General features: G+C 40.3%; 1 protein-coding gene across 1 annotated transcript in view; it reads left to right on the top strand.

The window, feature by feature from the left end:
• The first annotated feature begins 19,598 nt into the window (after positions 1 to 19,598).
• Positions 19,599 to 25,307, top strand: part of FTCDNL1 (formiminotransferase cyclodeaminase N-terminal like) — a 30,338-nt gene continuing 24,629 nt past the window's right edge. Inside the window, 7 exon segments of the mRNA XM_041737741.1 lie at positions 19,599 to 19,777; positions 20,114 to 20,197; positions 21,340 to 21,441; positions 21,443 to 21,462; positions 21,588 to 21,698; positions 24,572 to 24,612; positions 24,614 to 24,659. Coding sequence (XP_041593675.1) covers positions 20,136 to 20,197; positions 21,340 to 21,441; positions 21,443 to 21,462; positions 21,588 to 21,698; positions 24,572 to 24,612; positions 24,614 to 24,659 — 382 coding nt within the window. The 5' untranslated portion in view covers positions 19,599 to 19,777; positions 20,114 to 20,135.

Genomic DNA, 25,307 nt, shown 5'->3' with positions numbered 1-25,307 from the left:
GCTGGATAAAAATGGGACTAATGGGAGGAAATATGAACTCTTGGAGAAAGTTCAAGTATCAACTAAGCCAGTCAAAGAATCACAGTTTATCATTATAATTGATACTTAGAAAAATATCTTCTGAAGAATGAAGTGAAAATCCTTCATTCCCTATTCTAGAAGTTGACCCATTATACCGAATTCTGTCATAGCAGAATTTATTCCCATGATTTAAAAATATTTTTTCCACCTTGCTCTTCTCAGAGGGACAGCATCACACGTGTAAGAAGATATTGTCGTTTTTAATCTGTATCTATTGTATATTTAGGGAGTGGATAGGTAAAATAGGGTTGGATTTGGAAACCCGTAGAGAACATGAAGAATCAAATAGTTTGATTTAAAAAGGAGAAATGTAGTGTTTTATAACTAATGTAACAAATTTTAAGAAATTGCTCTTTCTTGTTATTGTTTTTGAATGCAAGATGCATTGAACAGGTCCAAACAGCAAATTGCAAGGTGAATTTCAGTGGACTTAATGCAAGACTAAATTTCTGCATTTAAAATAGAAACCACTAATATTTTCCTAAATGTTCAAGTTTTATAAAAAAAATAGATAACTTTAATTTCAGGATCTTTGTAGGTTGGATTTCCCCCTTTTTTTAATTTAACATAAATAAATGTTAAAATCTAGAGGCATTCTCTGAAGCTATTAGAGCTACTAAAAGCCACTACACAAGGATTCCATTTGAAGATCCCCCCAGAGGACAAATTTAGTGAAAACTCAATTCTAATTTTCCTTCTATATAATGCCAGAAGACCAAACTGACCCTGTCAGGATTTGATCCTTTAACTCTGATTTCTCACCTGAGATTTGGACCATATAATCATGCTCTAAGTACTTTAGCAAGGCATTCTAACACTGCATTTCTAATCAGGGAAACATAAAACAAGATTTGTCCTTAAGCTGTTTTACTTTTCCTTATAATGGTCTCCATTTCCTTTCATGAGGCATTATCTTGATAAATTGCTGTTTTTTAAAGATCACTTCTTGCCTGGAAAATGTGTAATAGGTCAGACACTGAAGGTTCTTGTTGGGGTTGAGATTTTGGCCACATGTTGTATAACCTTACTGCTTGCTGTACTAATACCCCATGATATTCCTGATTTTGCTCATTGTTTCTAATTTGTATACTGGTTATATTAGTAAATTAGACTGGGTAGTTTCTCCCAATGATAAAGGATACTCTTTAGCTAAACTAAGAACTAAAAGGCAAATCAGAATATTATTTTACTTGGGAAAATTATTGTATTCTCAGTACTTAAGCTCTGAGAAAGAAAGAAAGAAAGAAAAGAAAGAAAGAAAGAAAGAAAGAAAGAAAGAAAGAAAGAGAGAGGGAGAGAGAGAGAAAGAAAACAGCCCTGTAAGTCAGGTCACATTCCTTGAATTCAAATGTTAATTATTCCCAGAGAAAATTACTGTGCTAATTGATTTATAGATGTATGTTAGAATTTGAATCACTTACCTACATTTATCCCTAGAAATCTAGCAGTAGTTTAAAGAAAACTTACATGGTAATTTGTCTGTACTTATTACACTTGGAGGAACACTTAAAAAACACTACACATAAACAAAATACAAAGCAGGCACATCACGATGGAGTACAAGTTCCTTAGAGTGACAATAACAATTAGTATAAAAAGAGCAGCGTTGGCTCCATTGAGGACTACTATTTCCTCAAAACCAAAGGAGCAATTTAGAGGAAACTTATCAGAATTAGTCACTATATCAGTGAGTTGGTTGTTAAGTAATGCCCTGAACCAATTTTGAAATAACACACGAGTATAGTAGTGCTACTGGGAAATGGTAAAGAAAACATTTCTGAATTCATTTATATTTACCTAGATTTTCTGTCAAGTAAGTTTTTTATTACCAAGAAGTCAAGAAAACACCTGTCCCTCTGTTAATTTTTTATAGCATTAGGTTTATATCTCTAATAGAGGATTAAAAGACTACTTTATAATTATCAAGCATGAATCTCAGATTCATATTTAAAAATAAAATTCATGTCATGCCCAAAGTCATGGAGAAATTTAGAAGTGGTGTTTAAAATAGAAATTTAGACTACTGACTTGAAATCTCATGCTCTGACCACTAGACCACACGCCTGCCCAAGAATACTTACATTTTTTTACTGTGTATTCTTCTTTGTAATTAGATGCAGTGATTAGAGTGTCTTTTGCATTACTCTGCATTTTTCTTTTAAGTCAGGGTTGTAACCCACATAGGGCAATGTCCCTTACAAAACTAAACAAGGGATTTTCAGTCTTGCAATACAATCTCTTGATATTTGTTTATAGGTTTCACACATCAAAAAAACAATGAAATCTGTAATTTTTCAAATTACAATCTTCTCATTCTCTAAGTTATGTGCCTATGAGAATTTGCAAATCTTTTGAAGAGAATGTAATCTTTATGCTTACAAAATGTAGGCTTTCATATTTGGGTACAATTACAAATCAAGGCCTTTTTCTCCCCCCCGTAATAATCAGTTCTCCAAGTTGTGGGTTTTCCTCATTTGAAAATAAATTAATGGGAATTTTAAAATATAATTCATCCAGTTATTAAATCTTTTCAATCATTAAAATTAGAAATCATTTCTATTCTCAATCTGCAAGGAAACAATGGCAGAACAGGCCTGATAGCATATTACAATTTAATTTTTGTTGACTGAGGAAGTAAGAATAAACAGCTAAAACCACATTAATTTAAATCTAAAAAGGGAAAAAACTTCTATGAGTCCTTATTATTTTACTTTTTTTTTAATGAGAGCTATATATTGCATGCTTAAATATTGAGTTTTTCTCTATCAAGTACTTGTCCAGAAAGAAAGGCCATTTTGGAACAACAAAAATTCAAAGTACTATAGATGGCTTTCTAAGGAATTTGAGTTAGTATTCAATGTTGCAAAAAAACAATGATAACTTTTGTAGCTCTAACCATCTAGTTTATAAAATTAGAGATTGATATATAAGGGAACTGATTTTGCATAGTCATTCATTTTATTTTATTTTATTTATTTATTTTTTTTTTAAATTTTTATTTATTTATGGTAGTCACAGAGAGATAGAGAGAGAAGCAGAGACACAGGCAGAGGGAGAAGCAGGCTCCATGCACCGGGAGCCCGACGTGGGATTCGATCCCGGGTCTCCAGGATCGCGCCCTGGGCCAAAGGCAGGCGCCAAACCGCTGCGCCACCCAGGTATCCCCATAGTCATTCATTTTAAAATAACACATCATAGTTACTAAATCCTACAGTTATATGTAGAGGCATACATATTTTCTGAATGCTGTCATGTAATTATGTAGAAATTTCATTTTCAAAGCTATGAATTTGAGACACAGGTTACTTTTTTTCCCTATTAATACTTTATTAATTGAAATGAAGATGTGGTCATTCACATTTTTCCCAGACCTTTCTGGAGCAATCTATATATAGGGCAGGCAGTGGGAGCTGGGGGACCAAGGAGGCAATAGACATATGTAAAACTTGTTAACTCTTAAATAAAATGTGTGGGCTTGTTGGGAGGATATAAAGAGTTTCCCAGAGGGAAAATAAAGTGGAATCAGGAACACCAATGCTCATACAAAGAAGTACTCTTCTACATAATGGTTGTCTTTTTTTTAAATCAAAACTCTAGAATATAAGTTTGGAGAACAAGTTCTTTGTCTAATTTGCTCAACACTGCACCTCTGGTGTCTAGAATCACAAATACTTATTAAATGAATAAATGAGTGAATAGGTGAATGAATATGCAGTGATTCTTCTAGATATATTTTAAATCAAATTGCCATATTAACCTTAATAATTATGGGTAAACTGAAGGTAATCCCACTGACAGTGAGTGGTATAGGAAGTATACACATTGAAGATGTTTAAGAGAACAGAACTGTGGCTGGGATCAAGGATTCTTGAGAACAAATGGCCACTTGGGCAACCTGAACTTTTCCACAGTAGTTGTAAGTTGTGGAGAGACTATTGATTTATTGACGTGAAAATCTCTTCTTAAATTTAGGATGAAATATGATAATTGGGCTTTCCTTTAAAATCATACTTTGATCAGATGCTTGGGTGGCTCAGTTGGTTAAGTGTCTGACTTTGGCGCAGGTTATGATCTCAGGGTCCTGGGATGGAGCTGTGGGTCAGGCTCCCCACTCAGTGGGGAGACTGCTTATTCCTCTGCCTCATCCCACCCCGCTCATGCACTCTCTCTCTCTCTCTCTCTCAAATAAATAAAATCTTACAGATAAAATAAAATAATACTTTGAGAGCTAAAGTGGAGGGGAATAGATGAGGTATAGATGAAACAAAAAATAGATGAGGTATAGATGAAATCAAGTTTACTCATGTTGATAGTGGTTGAAACTGGGTACATGGGATCCATCATACTCTTCTCTACTTTCATGCTTGAAACTTGAAAAGTCAGCAAACACACAACCCTCCACTTAAGCGTGACATAATAAACATTTATATTGCCCAATACATAGTCTAATCTTAGAAGGGCCTACTTATATCATGTAGGTTAAGAAAATTTTTGAAAAGATTTGTCTTCATGACAAAAATTGCTTTTAGCTCTAGATGCAATAAATCATGATGGAAATCATTATCATATCACTGATAACAGGTTTTTAATAATCTCGGGGGAAAGGTAGGGAGCATAGGCTTATGTTTACCCAAAGCCCAAGTTATCCTCAGCACATCTTGACATTCAGCTAGATGAGGGCTGAGGAAGTCAAGGAGGTTAGTGGGAAGGTAACCAAGTAACCAAGATAGCTTTGGAAACCCCCTTACTGCTACCATTTGCAGAAGACTTAGGTATGGCCCTCTCATTGGGCACTGGAATTTATTACTTTAAAGTGCTTTTACATTATTCTCATTGTTTTAGCATAAGCCAGATTTATCTGTCAAATAAAATTAATCTTAGTTCTGGCCTCACAACCTTATCTTAGTCCATTTAGGCTGCTGTTAAAAAATACCAAGGGCTCATGGGTGGCACAGCTGGTTAAGTGGCCAACTCTTGTTTCTGTTCAGGTCATGGTCTCTGGGGTCATGAGATCCAGCCCCTGGTCCATACTCAGCACAGAGTCTGCTTAATACCATTCTCTCTCCCTCTGCCCCTGCTTTCCACCTCTAAAATAAATAAATACATCTTTAAAAAAATATCATAGACTGGGGAGCTTATAAACAATAGAAATTTGTTTCACACAGTTCTGGAGACTGGAAGTTTGAAATCAGAGTGCCAGTGTGGTTGGGTTCTATGAAGCCCCCTTCCAAATTAAGGCCAGTAGACTTCTCTGAATCCTTTTGTAAGGGCACTAATCCCATTCATGAGGGCTCCATCCTCATGACCTAATCATACCCCAGAGGCTCCACCTGCTAATACCACTACAGTGGGCATTAGCTTTTCAACATATGAGTTCGATGAGGATGCATTCAGACCATAGCAAACCCTTTAATGATTTTATTTTTCTCTTAAAGTCTAATTCTTTAACAAGGGACACATGTTTTTCCCTCCCTCTTCAGAGGATTTTTTTTCAGGTCTTTTTCAGCTCAGTGATTTGTAACTTCATAAATAAACAGTCTAATATATATTAAGTAATTAGGGTAAAATGAGTTTGAATTCTCAATGTGTCTTTAGGCACCATCATAAGTAATGTGATGCATTCAAATAAGAGTTGATGAGAGGAAATGAGGTAATTTTTCCAGTCCAATCCTCATGCTTTCCTACTCAAAGAGTATTTTCATTGAGATTGATTTGCAAATATTTGGCTTGAAAACTTAAAAAAAAAAGCTGTGTATTATAGGGTCCTCAAGGGCAGGAATTATCTCTCCACAGGTATCTTTTTAATGTTCTCATAGCACGTAATAAACAATTCTGTTGCGTGGGAGGCCCCAATACCTTTCTTTGCACTCTTAACCATCACTATCACCACACAGCCTGGTGTAAAAATAAATAATTCCAATCTTTAATAGTGTTAATCTGAAAATTTTTAAGCCTATCTTTTTATTGAATTAAGAAAATACACAATGGCATCATTGTACAATTGAAACCCACCCACTGTGTGTTTGGTACTAAGACTGAAAAAATCATACTGTAACAGAAGAAAGCCAAAATTAAGTGAGCTGTTCACTTCAAATTGTACCATAACTCTTGTATTCATACAATGTATTACAGTTTCCATCTGACCTCTCAAATCTACTTACAAGAAGAGAGGTTTATAATTCAAATATTATAGGAAGAGGAAATCTAATTTTGACCTTGAGTCAAACTGATGCCAAAGGAACTTTATGGTTTTCTTTACTTTATAAGCTGTAATTGCAAATACAGTTTCCTTCATCTAAAAAACTATTCCACCCTGAAATTTTCAAACAAAAATAGTTTGCAGAAACATTGGCAAAAGACATCTTCAAAGGAAACTAACTAGTTTGAATTAGAAGGAGAAGGAGGAGAGAGATGGTGGATATTTTTAAAGGGATTATGTTTTCAATATTTTGGGCATTCGATGTCTAATTCCTGTTGCTTTTTTTAAAAGCATTTCTCATTTAAAATTTAAAAGTAGATTAGTAATTTAAATGTGCTTAATTTGTAAATAAGATAAAAATAACATGTGTATAAGATAACTTGAAGAGAAAAAACATGTGAAAAGCTTCTCTTTAAATATTAAATAGAAATAAAATTGTTATTAGGAAATGTCATAAAATACTAAAATAGGTAGTATTAATAAAGACATAGAAATGGTGTGAAGTTCATTTATCAAAAATATTTTGGCTGATTATTTCTACCAGAATACTTGAGAATATAATTTCATGTTCAATACCAGAAAAGAAAAAAAAGTTATGTTGGTTGTCCCCAAAACTGTTCATTATGATGTGTCTATAGCCAGTTAATCTCAAAGTAAACCATGCCTAACTTTGAGATTAACTGGCTCATTACCTTTGCCACAAATGTTCAATATAAAACACCTCAGACTTCTGGTTTTATGAAGTTAGTGTATTATTCAGTAGGTGAGAGGTTAGAGTAGGGTGTGACATTAGCATTAGGTAAAAATGTTATTCCTTCAGGGTGCCACAGTTGGTTAAGCTTCTAACTCTTGATTTCAGCTCAGGTTGTGATCTCAGGACATGATTTCAGGTTGTGATCCTGGGGTCATGAGATTGAGCCCCACTTTGGGCTCTCTGCTCAGTGTAGTGTGCTTGAGATTCTCTCTCCCTTTGCCCCTCTGGCTCCTGTTCTCTCTCTCAAATCTTAAAACAAAATTTTTAAATTAAAATGTCCCTTCTCACTTCTTATTGCCTCAGATTCTAGGTTATTTCACTGACCTCAGTTCTCAAATAGATAACTTTCGTGTATGTATATGTGTATTAAGTTCTCAGACTCAAGTAGTTTTGATTCCAGTGAATATTACACATGGATTTTTCACTACCAAAACCATGTTTGACCAAGGTTGCACAAAGGAACCCACCAAATTCATCTCAAATGTTTTTAGTTTACCTTTGAATTAAATATAGAAAATACAGAAATGATAATGCAGCAATGAATAAAAGAGATAACCTGAATCATTAGGAATACATAAATGTTGGACTGAGGTAGTTCATTTATCTTTAAACAGCCATCATATTAAAGAGAAAGTTCAGAAGCTCTTACTTGTTTCTAGGAAGACATAATTAAATACAATAAAAACAAAAAGATTCAAAGAAGCATCACACCTTCACAGGAATGACTTTTGTGTCAGGTCAGGATAAAATGATGGGTTTAGAAAGATAAAGCCATTTCCTGAAGTAATAGCTCACCCCTGCCCCACCAAAAAAATCCCCACCAGATTAAGAAAAACAGAATAAACTACCCCAAGACAAGAATAATAAGAAAATGAAGATAAAAATGGATTTCCTAATCATTAAAATTGTAGTGGCTGTTGTACATATCCAAGAAGACAATATACCATGTGGTGAGACCCAATCTTGTCTGCATTGTGGAAAACTTATACCTTGGGTAGTAAATGCTCTGTAGGCCCTCTTCAGGAATAGGTGGTTTATCTTGTTAGATTCCTAAACTGTGCAGGGCAACACTATTCAATTCATCCTGTGGTTCCCACTCTCAGAAAGAATATGAAGATGGGTTTATGTTTTTACCCAATAGGGCACTTCATAGAAACTTAACTATTAAACTAGAAAGGACATGATAGGATTCCTCGTCCAACTCCCTCATTTTACAGATATGGAAACTGAGGAGCAGAGAGAGAGCCTAAGCCATTTGTCTAATGTTATACACTTGTTGACAGGCTGGAATAAATACATGGCTTCTTGATCACTGGCCCAGAGTTCTTTTCACTATGCAGTATTACTAATCAGGGACATAGCTGTATCAATTCAAAACCAAAAATGTGTTATTCATAACATTGATGATCTTCTTACAGAAGTAATGTGGGACCTGAATGCCATTACAATTATTGTCGTTGTGGTTGTTAGATTTCACCGCCTTTATCCACCTGCTGGGGCTCTATCTTAAGGCACACAGGCAAGCAAAGTAGTCTACTCTCTTGTAACATAAAATAGTTACTTTGGGGTCAAAACGATTATGTGAAGGTTCCTGCAGGAAAAGTTCTCTTTTTAACACTCTTGGCTTCTCCTGTTTTCCAAAATAAGGGTAACTTAGAGAAGAATGGACTTTGGATACCCACTTGCCCTTGGCTGAACCTCGTTAGCCATTCTTGGTGTTTCCATTTGAAGAGATGAACAAAGGAGATGATTAAGTAACAAAACCTTTCAGGGTATGGCTTTGCTTACTTTCAGTGAGACGGAGAGGATGATTGTCTATTAAGATGGGAGAAACAAATAAGAATAATAGCCAATTGAGCATTTTGCCTATAAAATTAGAATTTAATTATGAATGTAATTAATATAAATGCTTTTTCTATATCAATAATCCCATGTAGGCTTCCCACACTGCCCTTAGCATTTGGTGCTCCTGATACCTTGTGCTGAATATTTTCTTTCAAATCAGAAAGGAAAACTTACATTTTGAAAAAGAGAAGAAACTTCAAATATACTATGTTGTACATAATCTTCTTTTCATTTTACTCTCCTTTTAGATTTAGAATAGATTTATATAAATACATATTTAGGCTGAATGCCAAACAGCTTAGTATTACAATTGTCAGATGCTGAAGCTAGATATAATAGAATGAACTGTTGGATACAAGAAGAAATGTGAAATGTAATCACAATTACACTTTTACAATAAAAAAAATGTCGGTAATGGAATTTTTAAAGTTTGGTCTGGTACAGGCACAAATATTCATATTTCTGTCGATCTATTTCTCAATTTCACAATTAAAAATTCTTATTCTTTTTCTATATAACATTATCAGCTTTCACAATCTTCCCTAATTTTGCAACATTTTGCTCTTCTAATAGTTCCAATGTATAAGGAAATCTTAATCCAAGTTATATCTGTACATTCAAAATGAATATTCATATGTTAACCAATACATTAGAATGGCCTTCCTTGTTGGCATTAGGCCCCAGCTTTACTAATTGTACATGATGCGGACATGATGATGTTGACATAGGTATGTGGCTACTTGACTTTCCAAAGGCTAAAGGGAGGCTATAGTTGAAGCCAAATAGAAATCTTGGCCAAACACCAAAGTAAAAAAATCAAACTTTAGGAAGTCCCTAATTCAGAGTTTGGTAGAATATTTCAATAAGCAAAGGATGTCCTAATTTTTTATAGTTTTTCGATTCTTTTTTTCTCTTTTTCTGGAGAAATAACTAGACATTTTAAACTGAAATCAGTGAATTCCCCTAAAATCCACAAGATGGTGCTATGAAGTGGCATTTAGAAAATTTTTGAAAACCATATGCCTTGGAGCAACTTTCAGGCAGGGCCAACTAAGTACCATTTAATAATATCGACTACAGGTAAACGCCATTTAAAGAAAGTAAGTCAACCAGATTAGTTGACATTAAGGAAGGCATATCTTTACTCCTACTGTAATACTTTTAATACTTTGTCCCCCAAATTATACTTCTGAAATTCTTTTATTGGTCTCCAGTTTTAAAAATGTCTTATGAGAAGGCTAAGAAATAAACTTGCATCTTAGTGGGGCTAAGTCGTAATGAAAAAAGTTCTGGGTTGAGATAGAGACCAGAGTCTAATCTCCGCCCTCCCACTGAATCGTAGCATTCAGCCAGCCTTCCAAGTATTTCAGCTGTTCTCCACCATGGGTGATTTTACCCCCTGGGGAATATTTAGCAACGTCTTGGAGACATTTTTGATGGTAACAACTTGGGTGCCGAGGCTGCTACTGGCATCCATGGGTAGAGGTCAGGGATGCCACTAAGTATACTACTATGCACAGGAAAGACTTACCCACAACGAAGAACTATCCTGCCTAAGATTAACCGTGCCTAGGTTGAGGAACTTGACCTATTCGTTCATTCCTTTGTTGGCTTGTCTGCTCATTCATTAACTAGTTCATACATTCATTGACTTCTGCATGTACACATTCATCACTTCAACACATTTTTACAAAGCGTCTACTATGATTTAAGACCAGACTAAGGTCTAGGGATTAAAAAGACAAAAATTATCCAATTCCTGTTCAGCATGAGACTATGGGGACCTATGAAATAATGTAACAGTATGTGATCAGTGTTTCAGTGTTAAATGTAGGATGTTCTAGAACACAGAAGAGAATAATAAATACCGGAGAAAAGGGCAGGATTCAGGAAGGCTACACAGGGATGGGGGTAACAACCACTCTGTGGGGGGACAGAGGTCATAGAATGAAATTTTGAGCAGTGCACAAGCTAAGCCAGAGACAAACATTAGTCCAGAGTGTGTTTGGTGAGCAGTAGGCTGCTGTGGTGTCAGAGAGAGGAAGGAGGTTGGGAAAGAAAAGTGAAACTCTTACAAAAGTAGAATGGGGTCCTGCTGAGAAGGGCCTTGGGCTTCACCCTTCAGCCATCAAAACTTAAAGTAGAAGAGTGATATTAAAGTAAAAGAGTGGTAATCACTTTACCTCTTTAGGTCTGGGTTTCACACCCTTCAAGTATTTGATGAGATATGTTAAAGGTTGCCTTTAGTTTTAAAACTACATTTTATAAAGTCAGTCAATTAGATATATTAAATGCTGTATATTCTTAGGTTGATATTAGGGCTATCAATAAAAATCACAATACAAAGTAAATATACACAAAAGTTGTGTTGTTACAGATATGTGATTTCACTGTAATGAACAAAATATAATATATTCCTATTATATTATTTGGCATTTGTTTTAAGGGTGGACATACTTGAGAAGATCAAGTTAGTCTGCAGAATATAGTCTTCCAATTGGTTATTTCCTATGTCAATAACTTCTTTTGGTTGTACCCGGGATAGATTATTTTAAAAAAAGATTTTATTTATTCATGAGAGACACGCAGAGAGAGAGAGAGAGAGAGAGAGAGAGAGAGAGAGAGGCAGAGACACAGGCAGAGGGGGAAACAGGCTCTGTGCAGGGAGCCTGACACAGGACTCGATCCTGGGACTCCAGGATCACACCCTGGGCCAAAGGCAGGCGCCAAACCCCTGAGCCACCTAGGGATCCCAGGGACAGATTTTTTTTTTTCCCCAGGGACAGATTTTTAAAATATTTTTTCCTTAACCTTCTCTACGTTTATCAACAAGTTTCAGACAATCTAATCAGATCTAAGTAATTTAAGAATGCTTTATAATTTGAGTAATCACTTAATAATATGAGTGCTTTAGGGACATTAAACACTGGGGTTTCTTATGTCGTACATTAACAAATGAAGAGAACCCAAAGATTAACAATTGTTTGAATTTTACTTAAGTAAAATTAGTAGCTATCAAACTGAATATTTGATATAATTTGATTATGATTTATAAAATGTCTTTTCATGATATATTTCTCATTTGATATTTTTATATTTGTAATTTAAATTCAGTTTTAAAATATAGATAGCTGAACCCCTATTCCAATCCAGTTCTGTTGTCATTCAGAATTTAGTCCATAGGTCAAATGACATACCATGAGATTTTAAAAAATTGGATGGGGAATGCAGAAAAGAAGAATGGGCCCCATATCTAAATAAAATATAGAAATCTCCTTTGGGAAATGCTGCCATTATTGTACCCCAAATAGAGCCATGAAAATACTAATGATAAAGTGACAGAGGCACCAGGAAAGCCAGGGCTGTGCTAACAGCCTTCAGAACTGGTTAGGGAGGCAGGAACTAAGCCACTTTCATCCTTGCTTCGATGAAATGGTCTGATTGCATCTTTTTGAATCTTTTTTTCTCCTTCCCCCAAATCATGATCTTTCCAGGTTTCTGTATCATACTTCCTTGAATATTATTAATGAAAACCTTTGATGGATCATTTCAGATTTGAATATCCATTCATATTCATTTTCTTCCACAGAAATTATTGTTAAAACCCAACAATTTAAAGTAGTGTTGATTTTTCACAGTGCTTGTGTTTTTGAGACAGCATCATAGACTTATTTCAAGATAGAGGGTTTATCTTCAAAAGATGAGAAATATATATGCAGTTGTAAAAAGGATTTCAAGCCCCAGAAAAGTGGTTGAATTCCTTGGTACTTTTCAAAGGCACTTTGCAGTAGCAGGGGCAAAGTGTGAGGGTGACCTGCAGCACCTACCCCTACCCCTGCTTCATCACAAGCTCTGCTTCCACCTCTATGGTCTCTTTGTTCCAGATCAGATATCGTTTGAACAAAGGTTATGATGAGGGTGTCAGATGATCTCTAAGGTCTTTTCTGACCTGAACTTCTGTGAATTTGTATTTTCATTTTTTTTTTGAATTTGTATTTTCAAATTCTTTCCAAAAAACACAGAACTTCAAGCTAAAGAAGTTGCATAGTAACTGAGAGGCTACAAGGTAGGATAAAGAAAACATTAAAAACAATAGCAGCAAAAAATTAATCTTATTCACCTCTTCTTAAGAAATTAGACATTTTCTATTTAAATGCAATGAAAAATAACATTTAAAAAGTTAATTCCCGGCACCCCGGGTGGCTCAGCGGTTTAGCGCCACCTTCGGCCCAAGGTGTGATCCTGGAGACCCAGGATCCAGTCCCATGTCGGGTTCCCTGCATGGAGCCTGCTTCTCCCTCTGCCTGTGTCTCTGCCTCTCTCTCTCTCTGCGTGTCTCTCATGAATAAATAAAATATTAAAAAAATATATAAATAAAAAGTTAATCCCTTCAAACACTACAGTATACAATAAAAGACAAATCAGCAAGAACAACTTCATTGGAACCTTCAGTTTGAATGTCCTACAGAGACAGAACTTAAAGATCTGACCAAAAGCAGAAATGGTTCTCCTCCTGAAGGGCTCATTTTCTTTCTTTCTCTCTTCTTTCTTTTTTTTTTTTTTTTTAATACTATTTATTTATTTATTCATGAGAGACACACAGAGAGAGAGGCAGAGACATAAGCAGAGAGAGAAGCAGACTCCATGCCAGGAGCCCAATGTGGGACTCTATCCCGGAACTCCAGGATCACGCCCTGGACTGAAGGCAGATGCTTAACTGCTGAGCCACCCAGGCATTCCCATGAAGAGCTCATTTTCAATGCAAGGAATGGCTCTGAACTCACACGTGATTAGGACATGCAGACATCACAGGAATGCTTCTGTCTAAGGTCTCTGATTCCTGTGCATATAGGAGGTTACTCTCTTGGAATCAATGAGTTGACATTCTCTTGCATATACATAGGACATTAAGAACAACAGTGCCTACTACTGCGCAGAGCGTGAGTGGCCACTACTGGGTAAGTCACAAGATGTATTATCTTTCTTAATGAAAACTGGCGTCATCACTCAGTGGTTGGCATTTTAGAGTAAATATTAACAACACCTCATGACACAACCAAAATTCATGTTACCTAGGGAAAAACTTTTCTAAGCATTCCCAGCATTTTTCTGAATATGATAAGATACACTTTGTGAATTACAGTTTTAGAAAAAATTTTAGTGTAGTCCCATAAACTAGAACAAATTTTCAGCAAAAAATCAAAGTCTATTTTAGGAACTGTTTTTCATCTGCGATTTGACTAATAGCTATAAAAGACAGCTTTGGAGAAAGCCTCTAGGAGACATTTCATTGCATTCAATGCCTAGGTTGCATATTAAAGGAATGCACAACTGAATGACCACATGGAATAAAAAGGAATGTGTGGCATAAAACATGGCGTACATGGTATAAAAAGGCAAAAAATGAATTAAGGGGTGGATAGGTCACAGACTTTTAATTTTTGCCTAGTTACATGAGATAGTCCCTGTATGAATGAATAGAATGCATAACAAGTGATTCCAATTTAAGCTAATAAGGATGCTTACATTCTAGTCTACTGGTCTTTTATGATAAATTCAGCCAACCGAATCCATATTGTGTAAAGGGGAAGACATTTCCCAAAAATGTAGGTTAATTCTGGAAATCTTGTGAGTTTTTTCTTTCCTTTATTAAGACAAAAATGGCTGGAGATAATTTCCCATAATTAAGGCAGCAGTGTGTGGGCAATGGAGGTGTTTCTGTTAGTTGTTATGACTTCTTTCTGGATATTAAACTCCTTTTACTCATTTAAACAAACTAAAAATTAATTTTTACAAACTAAAAATGGCAGCAGTGAAACCCATTTGCTGTTTTTAGAAAATGACGAATAGAACAGATATTTCATAATGTCACATGATTCAAATAGTTTAAAACAAGTACTTAAAACCACTTCTGTGCTTGTCCTGGGATGATAACTAAAGTCGCCTTTTTAAATTATTCATTTATCAGACCATATTTATATGAAAGAGGAAATGAAATCTTTTCGTGTTTCATGAAGAAGGGAGAATGTAATCTGATATAGTGCAAAAATAGGGCAAAAGTAAAGTAAAATGTTAAAAGAAAAAAAAATGCATTAGGAACTAGATTTCTGGGGTGCCTGAGTGGCTCAGTTAGTTCAGTGTCCGACTGGATTTCAGCTCAGGTCATGATCTCAGGGTCCTGGGATCCAGGTACTTAGCAGAGAGTCTGCTTGAGGATTCTCTTCCTTTCCCTCTGCTCCTCCCCCTGCTTGTGCTCTTTCTCTCTCTCTCTCCCTCTCAAATAAATAAATAGATCTTTAAAAAGATTACTAGATTTCTGTCTTTCTATGAGTAATTATCACATTTTCCTGAAAAGAGGTAAGTGCTAGAATATGAGGATTGAAAACAGACTCCTAGCATTAATTTAAAATGGTCTTTAAAACATTATTTCAATGTTCCTAATAGGAAACTTTCTAATTACCATATTTTGAAATGTAGCAGGTAAATAGGTAAGGAAATGCATTTAGTTAATGGAGTTAATTCTTTTGCTTGTCTAATAAGGATTTGCCTTCTCTTGTGGTAAGTTGGCCAAGTCTCTTGTATATGGAGGTCTAGAAAACTCTTGAACAGACTACAAATTATATATAACCACTGGCTTGGAAATTTCTACCCTTGGCATTTCTGGGTTTTTGCCCATTTGGGGGGCTCAAAGAGAGGATGCAGGCAGGGCATCCTGCAGTTTCCTCTTACCCCTTCAATCAGAAGCAGGCTGGTTCAAAGGGGGGCACAACCACAGGGCAGGGATCAGGGTAAAGTGAAGGTGACCGGGTTGGACAAGTACAGGGTAAGGTTCCGTTTTACTTAACATGTCATCATTTTGTCCGCCACGGATTTCTTATTTTGCATTAATTTTGACTTTTTAGGATATTGCATTACCACGCTTTTTGGCACCCACTTAAATTTTGCATGTGAGGTGAACGCTTCACTTCCTCACCTTGATCAAGCAGTGCCTGAGCTCTGCATTCCTGTAGCCCTGTGGAGCTGAACTAGAGCATGGCCTCTCCCTTTTACCCACCTTAGCTCTGAGGGGCCATGGAAGGCTCCTAGAAGACCTAGGTTCTCCTTGCTTTCAAAAATGAAACTCAAGGGTACAGAAAGCTATCTTTGTCTCACAAGGGACCAAGGGGAGTGTTAGGAAACAGGTATCAGATAGAACTGACACTGGGACTTGGAGCTATGCTCTCTTCCAGTGCTGCTTCTTCTCCTTCTCCTTCTTCTCCTTCTTCTCCTTCTTCTTCTTCTTGACAGGAATCGTAATAATCAAAGGAACTAATGCCCTGAACGTGGGCTTAGCAGGAGATTATGAGGAGTCAGAATAACTCATTCACCCAGAAAGTATGGAAAACTCCTCCAAAGCATGCTAAGCTAAATAATGAGAGGTTTCATGCTCATACATTGTAAATCTGACATAGAGCTCTTTTAAATAGCAAAAAAGGCAGGATTACGTGTGGCTGAGCTAAAGCAATACCAAGGGTGCTTTTCAATTCTTGAAAAGAGCAAAATAAGACTTTCCAGTCTTATTGCTGAACTTTCCATCGGACTTGCTGGTATCCGTCTCCTTATCTTAGACAGGCTTACAGATCGCAGGCAGGGGCGGACGCTGCCTTCCTCCACAAAGAACACTGAGACCCTGCCTGCCTTCTCTCCATTTGTGTCTGACCTCAGTAGAGTGGAGAAGCGGATTAAGGCTCACTGAGTAACTGCTGGATGTTGATGCTTTCAGAAATGTTATCTTCCTTAACGCCCCAGCAGCCCTGTAAAGGGAGAGACATTCTCACAGGGAGGATCAGGAGAGTGGGAAGAAGCTTTAGTTTTAGCAGTTGTTACAGCTAGAACTGTGGGTCCCTCAGTGTCACCCCGGTTTTTTTTTTTTGGAGGAACAGGTAAGACTAGATGGAATGTGACTGTCTTCCCTTGTAGCAAGTAGACTCATCATAGGTTTGTTTCGAAAGGTGAGATACAGGGCCTTCCACTCCATCGTCCTCCTTGGAAGGAAATGTTGGACACCGCAGTACTTTTTGCAAACTGGGAGCTAATGCTACCGTCAGTAAAAGCTCTCTAAAGGAGAGAAGAGAAAGTTAGGGACATCGGCCTAGTAAAATTATTTTGAAATTATCTGCTGACATTTAGAGTGTTGGTTTTTAGGCATTTGTATGGTATATGTCTATTTTATGTGTATCTATTGTAGGTTCAGTGGGGAAAAAAATACCTAAATATATATTTAATTCCATAGGATCCCAAGCATTTTGAGGATTTAAATTGATAAGCCAACCTCAAAGGGACTGCTTCTTGCAACTAAAACACAGACACCTCTGGGGTGAAATGTGGCAACAGTTTGACAGGCATAGCAGTAGCTTAGGCCAGAAAGGATTTATCCAATTAAAATTATGGGATGAATTTTGGCTGGCAGAATGTAATTACCAGCCTTGGAATGAATCCAGGATCCTGAGGTTAACACCCCTCCTCTTGCCAACAACCCTCCTACCTGCCAACACTCCGAGATGGAGAAGGCTGGATCTGACACAATCGCACATAATACTGTTGTGACATCTAAGTACAATGATGATGATGTGAGAAGCATCATGAACCTGATTTTTTTTAACACTCATTATGTTACTTATTTTTATGCCACATTAGGCTAGAAACCAAATGTCCACATAAATGTTAATTTCCTCAAATCTGTGTTTAAAAAGTATAATTAGAAAATTAAAAAAAAATAGATCTAAAAATTAATTTATTCCGTCAAAGTGGTTATTTAGTGATTATTTCACTCCAGGAACAAAATTGGATCAAAATGGTGACATTTAATCCCTGCTATCTATGTGTTTCAAAAAATCAGGTTTTTTGTAGGAGAAATGTGTTCTCAAGGTTCACTGGCCTAGGGAAAAAAGGGAGACGCTTGAATGCCTGGTTCACATGGCTTGTCACTGTGGAGTTACGGGGCGGGCAGGTGCTGGTACTGCTTCGCCCCGGGGTGGGGGTGGGGGTGGGGGTGGGGGTGGGCCCAGCCCTCCGCGCCGCGCGGCCCGCAGTGCGGGAAGTGCCCGGGGACCACGGGGAGCGGCTGGTGCGCGCGGAGCCCCCTGCCCGGCCGGCTCTGCCGGGACCCGCCTCGTCCTTCCATCCTAAAAAGGCGGCGTGTACAAAAGACCCTGGCGGGGACTCCCACGCGAAGCCAGAGGGGGCGCGAAGGCGACTCCAGGCAAGAAGTGCAAGGGCCCGGCGGCCGGCTCGTCGGGAGGCGGCCGCGGAGCGCGCTCGGGGCAGGGGCGGGGGCGGGGACGGCGCGGGGGCGGGGCTGCGCGCACACTCGGGGCCGCGCGCGCGCGGGTCGGGCCCTCCGCGGGCGGCGCTGCGGGCGCTGCCTCCCGAGCCGGGCCTGCCAGTCCCCCGCCCCCGGCCCCAGATGCTGCTCGCGGCGGGGCAGTGCCCCGAGGCCTGCGCCCCGTCCCTCGCGTCAGCCTTCCCAGGGCGGGTGCCCCGCAGCACGCGACCCCGCCGAGGCCCCCCACCCCCGGGCCCGCCAAACCCCCTCGCGCCCCCGCGCGCCCCCGCCGAGGCATCCCCCTGCCTCCCAGCTTCCGCGCGCCCCTGCCCCCTGCCAAGCCTCTGCGCGCCCCACCTACCCCCGCCTCCCCGCGCCCCCGCGCGTCCCCGCTGAGCCTCCGCGCGCACCCGCCGAGGCCCCCGCGCCCTCGCCGAGCCTCCGTGCGCCCCCACCGAGCCCCCTCCGCGCCCCCGCCGAACACCCCCCCCCCCGCCGCTGAGCCCCCGCGCGCCCCCCGCCGAGCCCCCGCCGCCCCCCGCGGAGCCCCCCTCCGCGCCCTCGCCAAGCCCCCGAGCCCCCGCCGAGGCCCCTCCCCCTGCGCCCCCGCCGAGCCCCCGCGCGCCCCCCCGCCGAGCCTCCCCCCGCGGGGCCCCCCTCCGCGCCCTCGCCAAGCCCCCCGCGCCCCCGCCGAGCCCCCCTCCCCCGCGCGCTCCCGCCGAGCCCCGCGCGCCCCCGCCGAGCCCCCCGCGCCCCCCGCGCCCCCGCGAGCCCCCCGCCCCGCCAGCCCCCGGCCCCCCCGGGCCTCCCCGCCCCCCCCCCCGAGCCCCCCCGCCCCCCGCGCCTCCCCCCGCGCCCCCGCGCCCCGCCCCCGCCGAGCCCCCCCCCGCCCCCCCGAGCCCCCGCGCGCCCCGCCGAGCCCCCGCGCCCCCGCCGAGCCCCCCCCGCGCCCCCGCCGAGCCCCCCGCGCCCCCCCGCCGAGCCCCCGAGCCCCCCGCGGCCCCCCCCCGCGGCCCCGCCGAGCCCCCCGCGCCCCCGCCGAGCCCCCGCCCCCCGGCCCCCGCCGCCCCGCGCGCCCCCGCCGAGCCCCCGCGCGCCCCCGCCGGCCCCCCGGCCCCCGCGAGCCCCCCGCGCGCTCCCGCCGAGCCCCCGCTGCGCCCCGCCGCCCCCCGAGCCCCCGCCTGAGCCCCCCCGCGCGCTCCCGCCGAGCCCCGCGGCCCCCGCGCGCCCCGCCGAGCCCCCGCTGAGCCCCGCCGCCGAGCCCCCCCCGCGCGCCCCCGCCGAGCCCCCGCTGAGTCACCCCCGCGCCCCCGCCGAGCCCCCGCCGAGCCCCCGCGGCCCCGCCGAGCCTCCTGGCGGCCCCGCGAGCGCGGAGGGCGGCGCGTGCGCAGGGGCGGGCCGGGCGGGCTCCCGGTTCGGGGCCGCGGGGTCGAGCGGTGACTGGGGGCTGCGCGGCCGGGCCGGGCCGGGGCGCGTCCTCGGAAGCCGCTGGGCGCCGGCGCGTTGCTCGGGGGGCTGTGAGAGCGGGGAGCGGACAGCGGGGAAAGCCCGACTGCGCTGACCAGCCTGACTGCGCTCAGCTTTCGCGGTGAAGGTAGATTTCCCCAACACCATCTTTGTGTGATTTAAGTGTCCACAGGGAATCGAGATGTGGAACGAGAGGATGAAACTAATCCTTTCTTTTGCACTGTTAGGGGTTGCCATAAACACCATTTGTTACAAAGCATAATTATGTTGGGAAAGTGCCTGATGAGACAATTAAGCTACATAAACACACTGAAAACAAATGAAAGCCAGAAGACGCCCACACCCCTTGTGTAAAGCAATTTTTTGTTTACATAGAGACGAGAGGGGTCTGAGCTGCTGCTCTATTGCAACAATGTTATTAATGTCTGCAAAAACCTAATGACCGTGTTTTGATGAATTTTAGGTCATGAGATGATGGTCACAAGATGAAGAGTCGTGGCCATCAACTCAAACCTGGACCAGCCGTGGAGCCCTGCGTCCCCTCTAGGTGAGGACGGTTAGGCCAATGGACAATCCTAGAACAGGAGCCAAAGCCAAAGGATTTAAGCCCCGGCGGTACTGCTATTTGTACCAGGGCACAACTGAGCCTAAACCCTAAAGCTTAACATGAGTCTCAAACTCGTACACCATGCACTGGGGGGTTCCCCACCCTGAGAACGTTACCTGATAGAAAATAACCCTTATGAAATGATTTGTTGCCTGAGTTCGTGAGGACCACATTTATTTTTAGTTAGGATATTTAAAAGAGACCAAAAGAGACCAAAATATGGCCTGATTTTGAAAAGGGAAATTTTTTTTCGTTATTTTCAGATATTTAAATTTCTTTAGTTCATAATATTTGAGACATGAAGAGATAACGAGTTGAAAAATGCCACTGTAGAGTACCAAAAAGAACCAAAGCAACCTCCAAAACTTATGTGATTAATCCACTTTCAACTAAAGGACATCAGTCACTTTTTTGGCTCTACTGATTCACACAGACTATTATGTCAGATTTCAGTTCAAGGAAGAGAGTCCTGTGAAAAGATTTTAAACTGAAAAGGGAATTTTGGAGATTAAAGTATGAGAGGAATTTAGTTAAATAGTTTTCACTTACAGCACCCAGATGAGTCCCTTTTATTTGTTCATATATTGTCTATTACATGGCCCATACAGAGAACTTTTCTTTTTGCCAGAAAAGTAGTTTTTATAAGAATCTTCATTTCCCTAGTAAGTCTCATTTAACAAGAAGATCATGCTTATTTTATTTAAGTAGAATAGACCTTGATAACAGGGATAATCTAAGGAACATGATGTTTAAAAGGAAATAACATAAAAAAAGGAAATAACATACTTTAATAAATATATGCATTTACATGACAATTTAGGCTGACAAACTTTCCTTATATTTTCTAGTATTGTAACTATGTTCGTATGTTTATATGTGCATGACCACAAAGACTTGACTTCCCGGTTGACTCACTCTGAGGATTTTATCTTTTAGATGTTCTCCAAGAATGACATGGTGAATTGTTCATATTATGACTGCCTGGTTTCTAAAAAATATCTACTTTTTTTATGGTTGATGAACATGAAAATATGAATGAGACCTAGAGACCAAAATGAACCATGATTTTTCTCCTTTTCTAGAAAAATCACCATGTCTTCTAGACTGGGGTTCCGTGTGGCTTCCTGTTTACTAAATATTTCAGAAACCAGAAGAAAATCCATGGTTGAGAACGTAGCAAAAACAGCTCTTCTTGAAAAATAATGGTAGGAACAACAGACAATTGAAGCAAATATGGATTGCTTTTTGATACAATAATTTTTGTATTGTGTAGATAGTGCTGTAGAACACTCTTTCTTCTTCTTAGACTTTCCTCCTTGTTCTTGTGCAGCTTGTTACAGCTTCTACAGGACTCCAGGATGCAAGATAGATCTCTTACGTGCACATGTGCTCTTTCTGAAAGCCCACAGAAGCTCAGCAATGCACTTATTCACACTGGAGGGTGAGTGTCTGAGATGAGCATTGTTCAGGATTTCAGGCTCCTGAGGAGGATATATTTACATAAAGGTTTAATGTTTCCCTCATGGGCCATTTATTTGATCATTAATAGAATGAGCATAATTGTACATTATGCCTTTTATTCAGCAGGCTAAATAAAAAATAGACTTGTCAAATACCAGCTAATTTTCAAAGCTCTCCTGCCAGGAAAGTGCATGCCTTCGTTACAACGTTATTTCTACTCCATTTTTTCCCATATAAAAACTCTTAGGCAATTGCATTTAAGTGATATGTGTAAGATCACTCAGTAATTCAGAAGACTGGGACTCAAGCCTCCTTACTCCCTAGACCAGTATTTCCAATGAGAGATACTACTCTTTATTTTACTCTTGTAAAAACGTTCATGTGATGGCACACAGTTCTAGATACCAGTTGTTTTGCTTTCACACACACACACACACACACACACACACACAAAACACAGTATATTCAGACTTCGAATCATTTTTTTTTTAAAGATTTTATTTATTTATTCGTGAGAGACATACAGAGAGAGAGAGAGAGAGGCAGAGACACAGGCAGAGGGAGAAGCAGGCTCCATGCAGGGAGCCTGATGTGGGACTCGATCCCAGGTCTCCAGGATCATGCCCAGGGCTGAAGGCGGTGCTAAACCCCTGAGCCACCCGGGCTGCCCCAGACTTCGAATCATTTAAATAGAATTGCTTTGTTATTAAATCAGTTTTTTGTCAACAGGTGAGCATTAAGGTCATAATCCTGAAGCATTCCAGTGTATTTTAATTTCTGAGTCATTTTTGATTTGGTGACTACTTTTCATGAGAAAGAAGTGTTTTCCCTTAACCCACTTGTAAACTGCAGGAGCTGGAAATGTCTAAGAAAATTCCTGATAATTGCTGATAAGAAAACTCCTCTGGAGTCAGTGTGCAGCTGTGCTTTTGCATTCTCTTTGTGGGAAGAGCCAGCTTGGGCCTCTCATTGTCAGACACAGTACCTCTAATGGGATTGGGTTACCTGTCTCTGTGATTAAATGAATGTGCAGAGACATTTGTGGAAGCTGTATACTGATGGACACCTGGGTCTTAACTCACAGTTTTTATCAGCTTATTAGTGGCAGCAGCTCAAGTGGAATTATAGCTATTATACTCCATTACAAATACCAAACAATTTACTTCTGCTGAGATTCATACTGACGGTTCCTTCTGCCAGCAGTAATTTTTTCCTATAAGCATGCTTAAGAAATTGCAGGAAAGAGTGTTTCATTCTTTTAGCATTTGATTCAATTGTATCATATGAAACTGAGAATAAAAAGCTTTTCAGAAGAAAATTTAGGATAAAAAAAAATAAAATCATCTCTTTTCTTCCAGGAGCTAGAGTATGTTGAAAAAATACGTAAAATAAGAGGTTGCATAATCTTGTTCTTGCTTCATCTTTTATGGTTTTAAAAATGAGAGAAGGTGGCACTAGCCAAGAAAATGACCTGTTGTTTTACAAGTATTTTAAATGCATTTATTTTTAAATAAGTGGACTAAATCTGTAGCATCCATATGAATGAGAAATCATACATTTTCTGATTAAGCAATGTGAAAATATTTAAATAGCCTAAAATACCTCAGATAAAGGAACCCGAGTGAGTTATAAATTTTAGATTTATACCAGGGCAGGGCTCTGTAGATGCTCACTTGGCTATGAGTGAGTGACATATGTTTATCTTTTCATGTTATTAAAATTAATAGTGTAGGCCTGCCGTAAACTCTGTAGTTCCTATGTATAACTTATTTTTCCTCTCTTCTGAAAAGTTTAATTGTTAGGCTGCCAAGGGACAGGGCGACAAAGGTATAATAGCATAGCTAACAGTTTAATTACTGCCTGAAAACTTTTGTCCTTCACTTTGAATTTGCTTTTGTAGGCTTAAGGGGGACTTTTAAGGAGGCTGAACCAGGCTTGTAAACTTTAAAAATAACTTTGGGGTAACGTGCGGCTGCCATACAAGTGTATGGCAGCTTTCTCCTCCAGGTTACACATTCAAGTGAGTCACAAGCCACCAAAAGCTGGAAGTCGTTAACATCTGAAGGCTGTTGGTGGCCTCTGAAAAGGAGATGGTGGAGACAGAACAGTTTCTAATGGACAGGTGCATCTATCCCAGAAACCTGTGCTTCAGGCACTAATTGGCCTATCCTAGTTTTTCCAAGATGTCAGATTTTGATCCAGGCAGTTTGATCTGTGCATTTTGGAAGGAAAAACTGACAAAGCCTAGAGGATGAGATTGAGAAGGAGAGCATTTAGAGTGATGTGATTTGACGATTGAAAGATGAGGCTACTGGAATGCCTGGGTGGCTCAGCAGTTGAGCACCTGCCTTCGGCCCAGGGTGTGATCCTGGAGTCCCAGGATGGAGTCCCACACCAAGCTCCCTGCAGGGAGCCTGCTTCTCTCTCTGCCTGTGTCTCTGCCTTTCTGTGTGTGTGTTTTTGTTTTTTTTTTTAAAAAAAGAAAGAAAGAAAGAAAGAAAGAAAGAAAGAAAGAAAGAAAGAAAGAAAGAAAGAAGAGGCTATCATCTTAGACTAAATTAAGAGAACTTTGGCAAGCCCAGTAGCAAGTCCAAGAGATGATCAGATGTAGACACCAAAGACTAGCATCTGAACTGAGCCATCTGGTTTTATAATAACCAGATCTGTTTATAAAGTAACGCTGTAAGAAGTAGACATTACTACCCATGAATTTCATGATTAGTCAATGTCACTTCAGAGGTCAAATCCCAGAATTTTTCTATCAAGCTAAATTTAATTATAACAGAAGAAATAAATTATTAAGATTTCATCAGAGAAAAAAATTCTTTCATGTATATGTTATTTTCTTTACAGGGCAGAAATATCCTGCAGTATTGATGCTCAATATATTTTCATTTTCAAGACTGCATAAGACCAGTTATTACAATAGCAGCTTCTATTAATGAGTTAGGTAAGATTTTAGCTTCTATGTTTACATATATGTCTTTTGATGAAAGATAAGCTTTAGGTAGACGTGAATGTTCTTTAATCATTGATTTCCTGTATAAATCTGAATACTCAAGAGAGTGTACCCCCAAACTTCATTTCATTATTGTTCTGAACATGTATATCTCCAACACTTCCCATTTCCTCTTTATTAAAATGAACATTGGGATCTAAGATTTAAATATTCTTTCACTGAAGATGATGATCTCATATTTTATGTGGTTAAGGAAACCTTTTCTAGTTTTCACCTGTGAAGTAATAGTATTGAAATCAGCTTTGATTTCACTGATAGGTTGGCATGGGATGAAATAAGCTAGGCAGTTGTGCTTTGGATTGGGACCCTGAAATCTTAGGTTAGTTCATGGGTTGAAATGAAATGAGCTCCATGTCTCATAGGGATGTTGTTGGGTTTAATTGGACAACTTGAATTGGAAAGATCATAATTGTTTAAAGAAAAGCTTATATTATCTTAATATTGTTTAGTAAAGGGTTCAAAATATTTTTAAATAAACCTGATTTCAACTTAGCAGAGTGTCTTCTTTCAAAAGGCATATTTGTTTGGAGAGCAAAGAGCGGACTGATAACTTCCAGCAAACACAGAACA

Source organism: Vulpes lagopus, chromosome 22, assembly GCF_018345385.1.
Source record: "Vulpes lagopus strain Blue_001 chromosome 22, ASM1834538v1, whole genome shotgun sequence".
Classification (NCBI taxonomy): Eukaryota; Metazoa; Chordata; class Mammalia; order Carnivora; family Canidae; genus Vulpes; species Vulpes lagopus.
The sequence above is the reverse complement of the archived record's forward strand: the minus strand, read 5'-3'. Positions and strand labels throughout refer to the sequence as shown.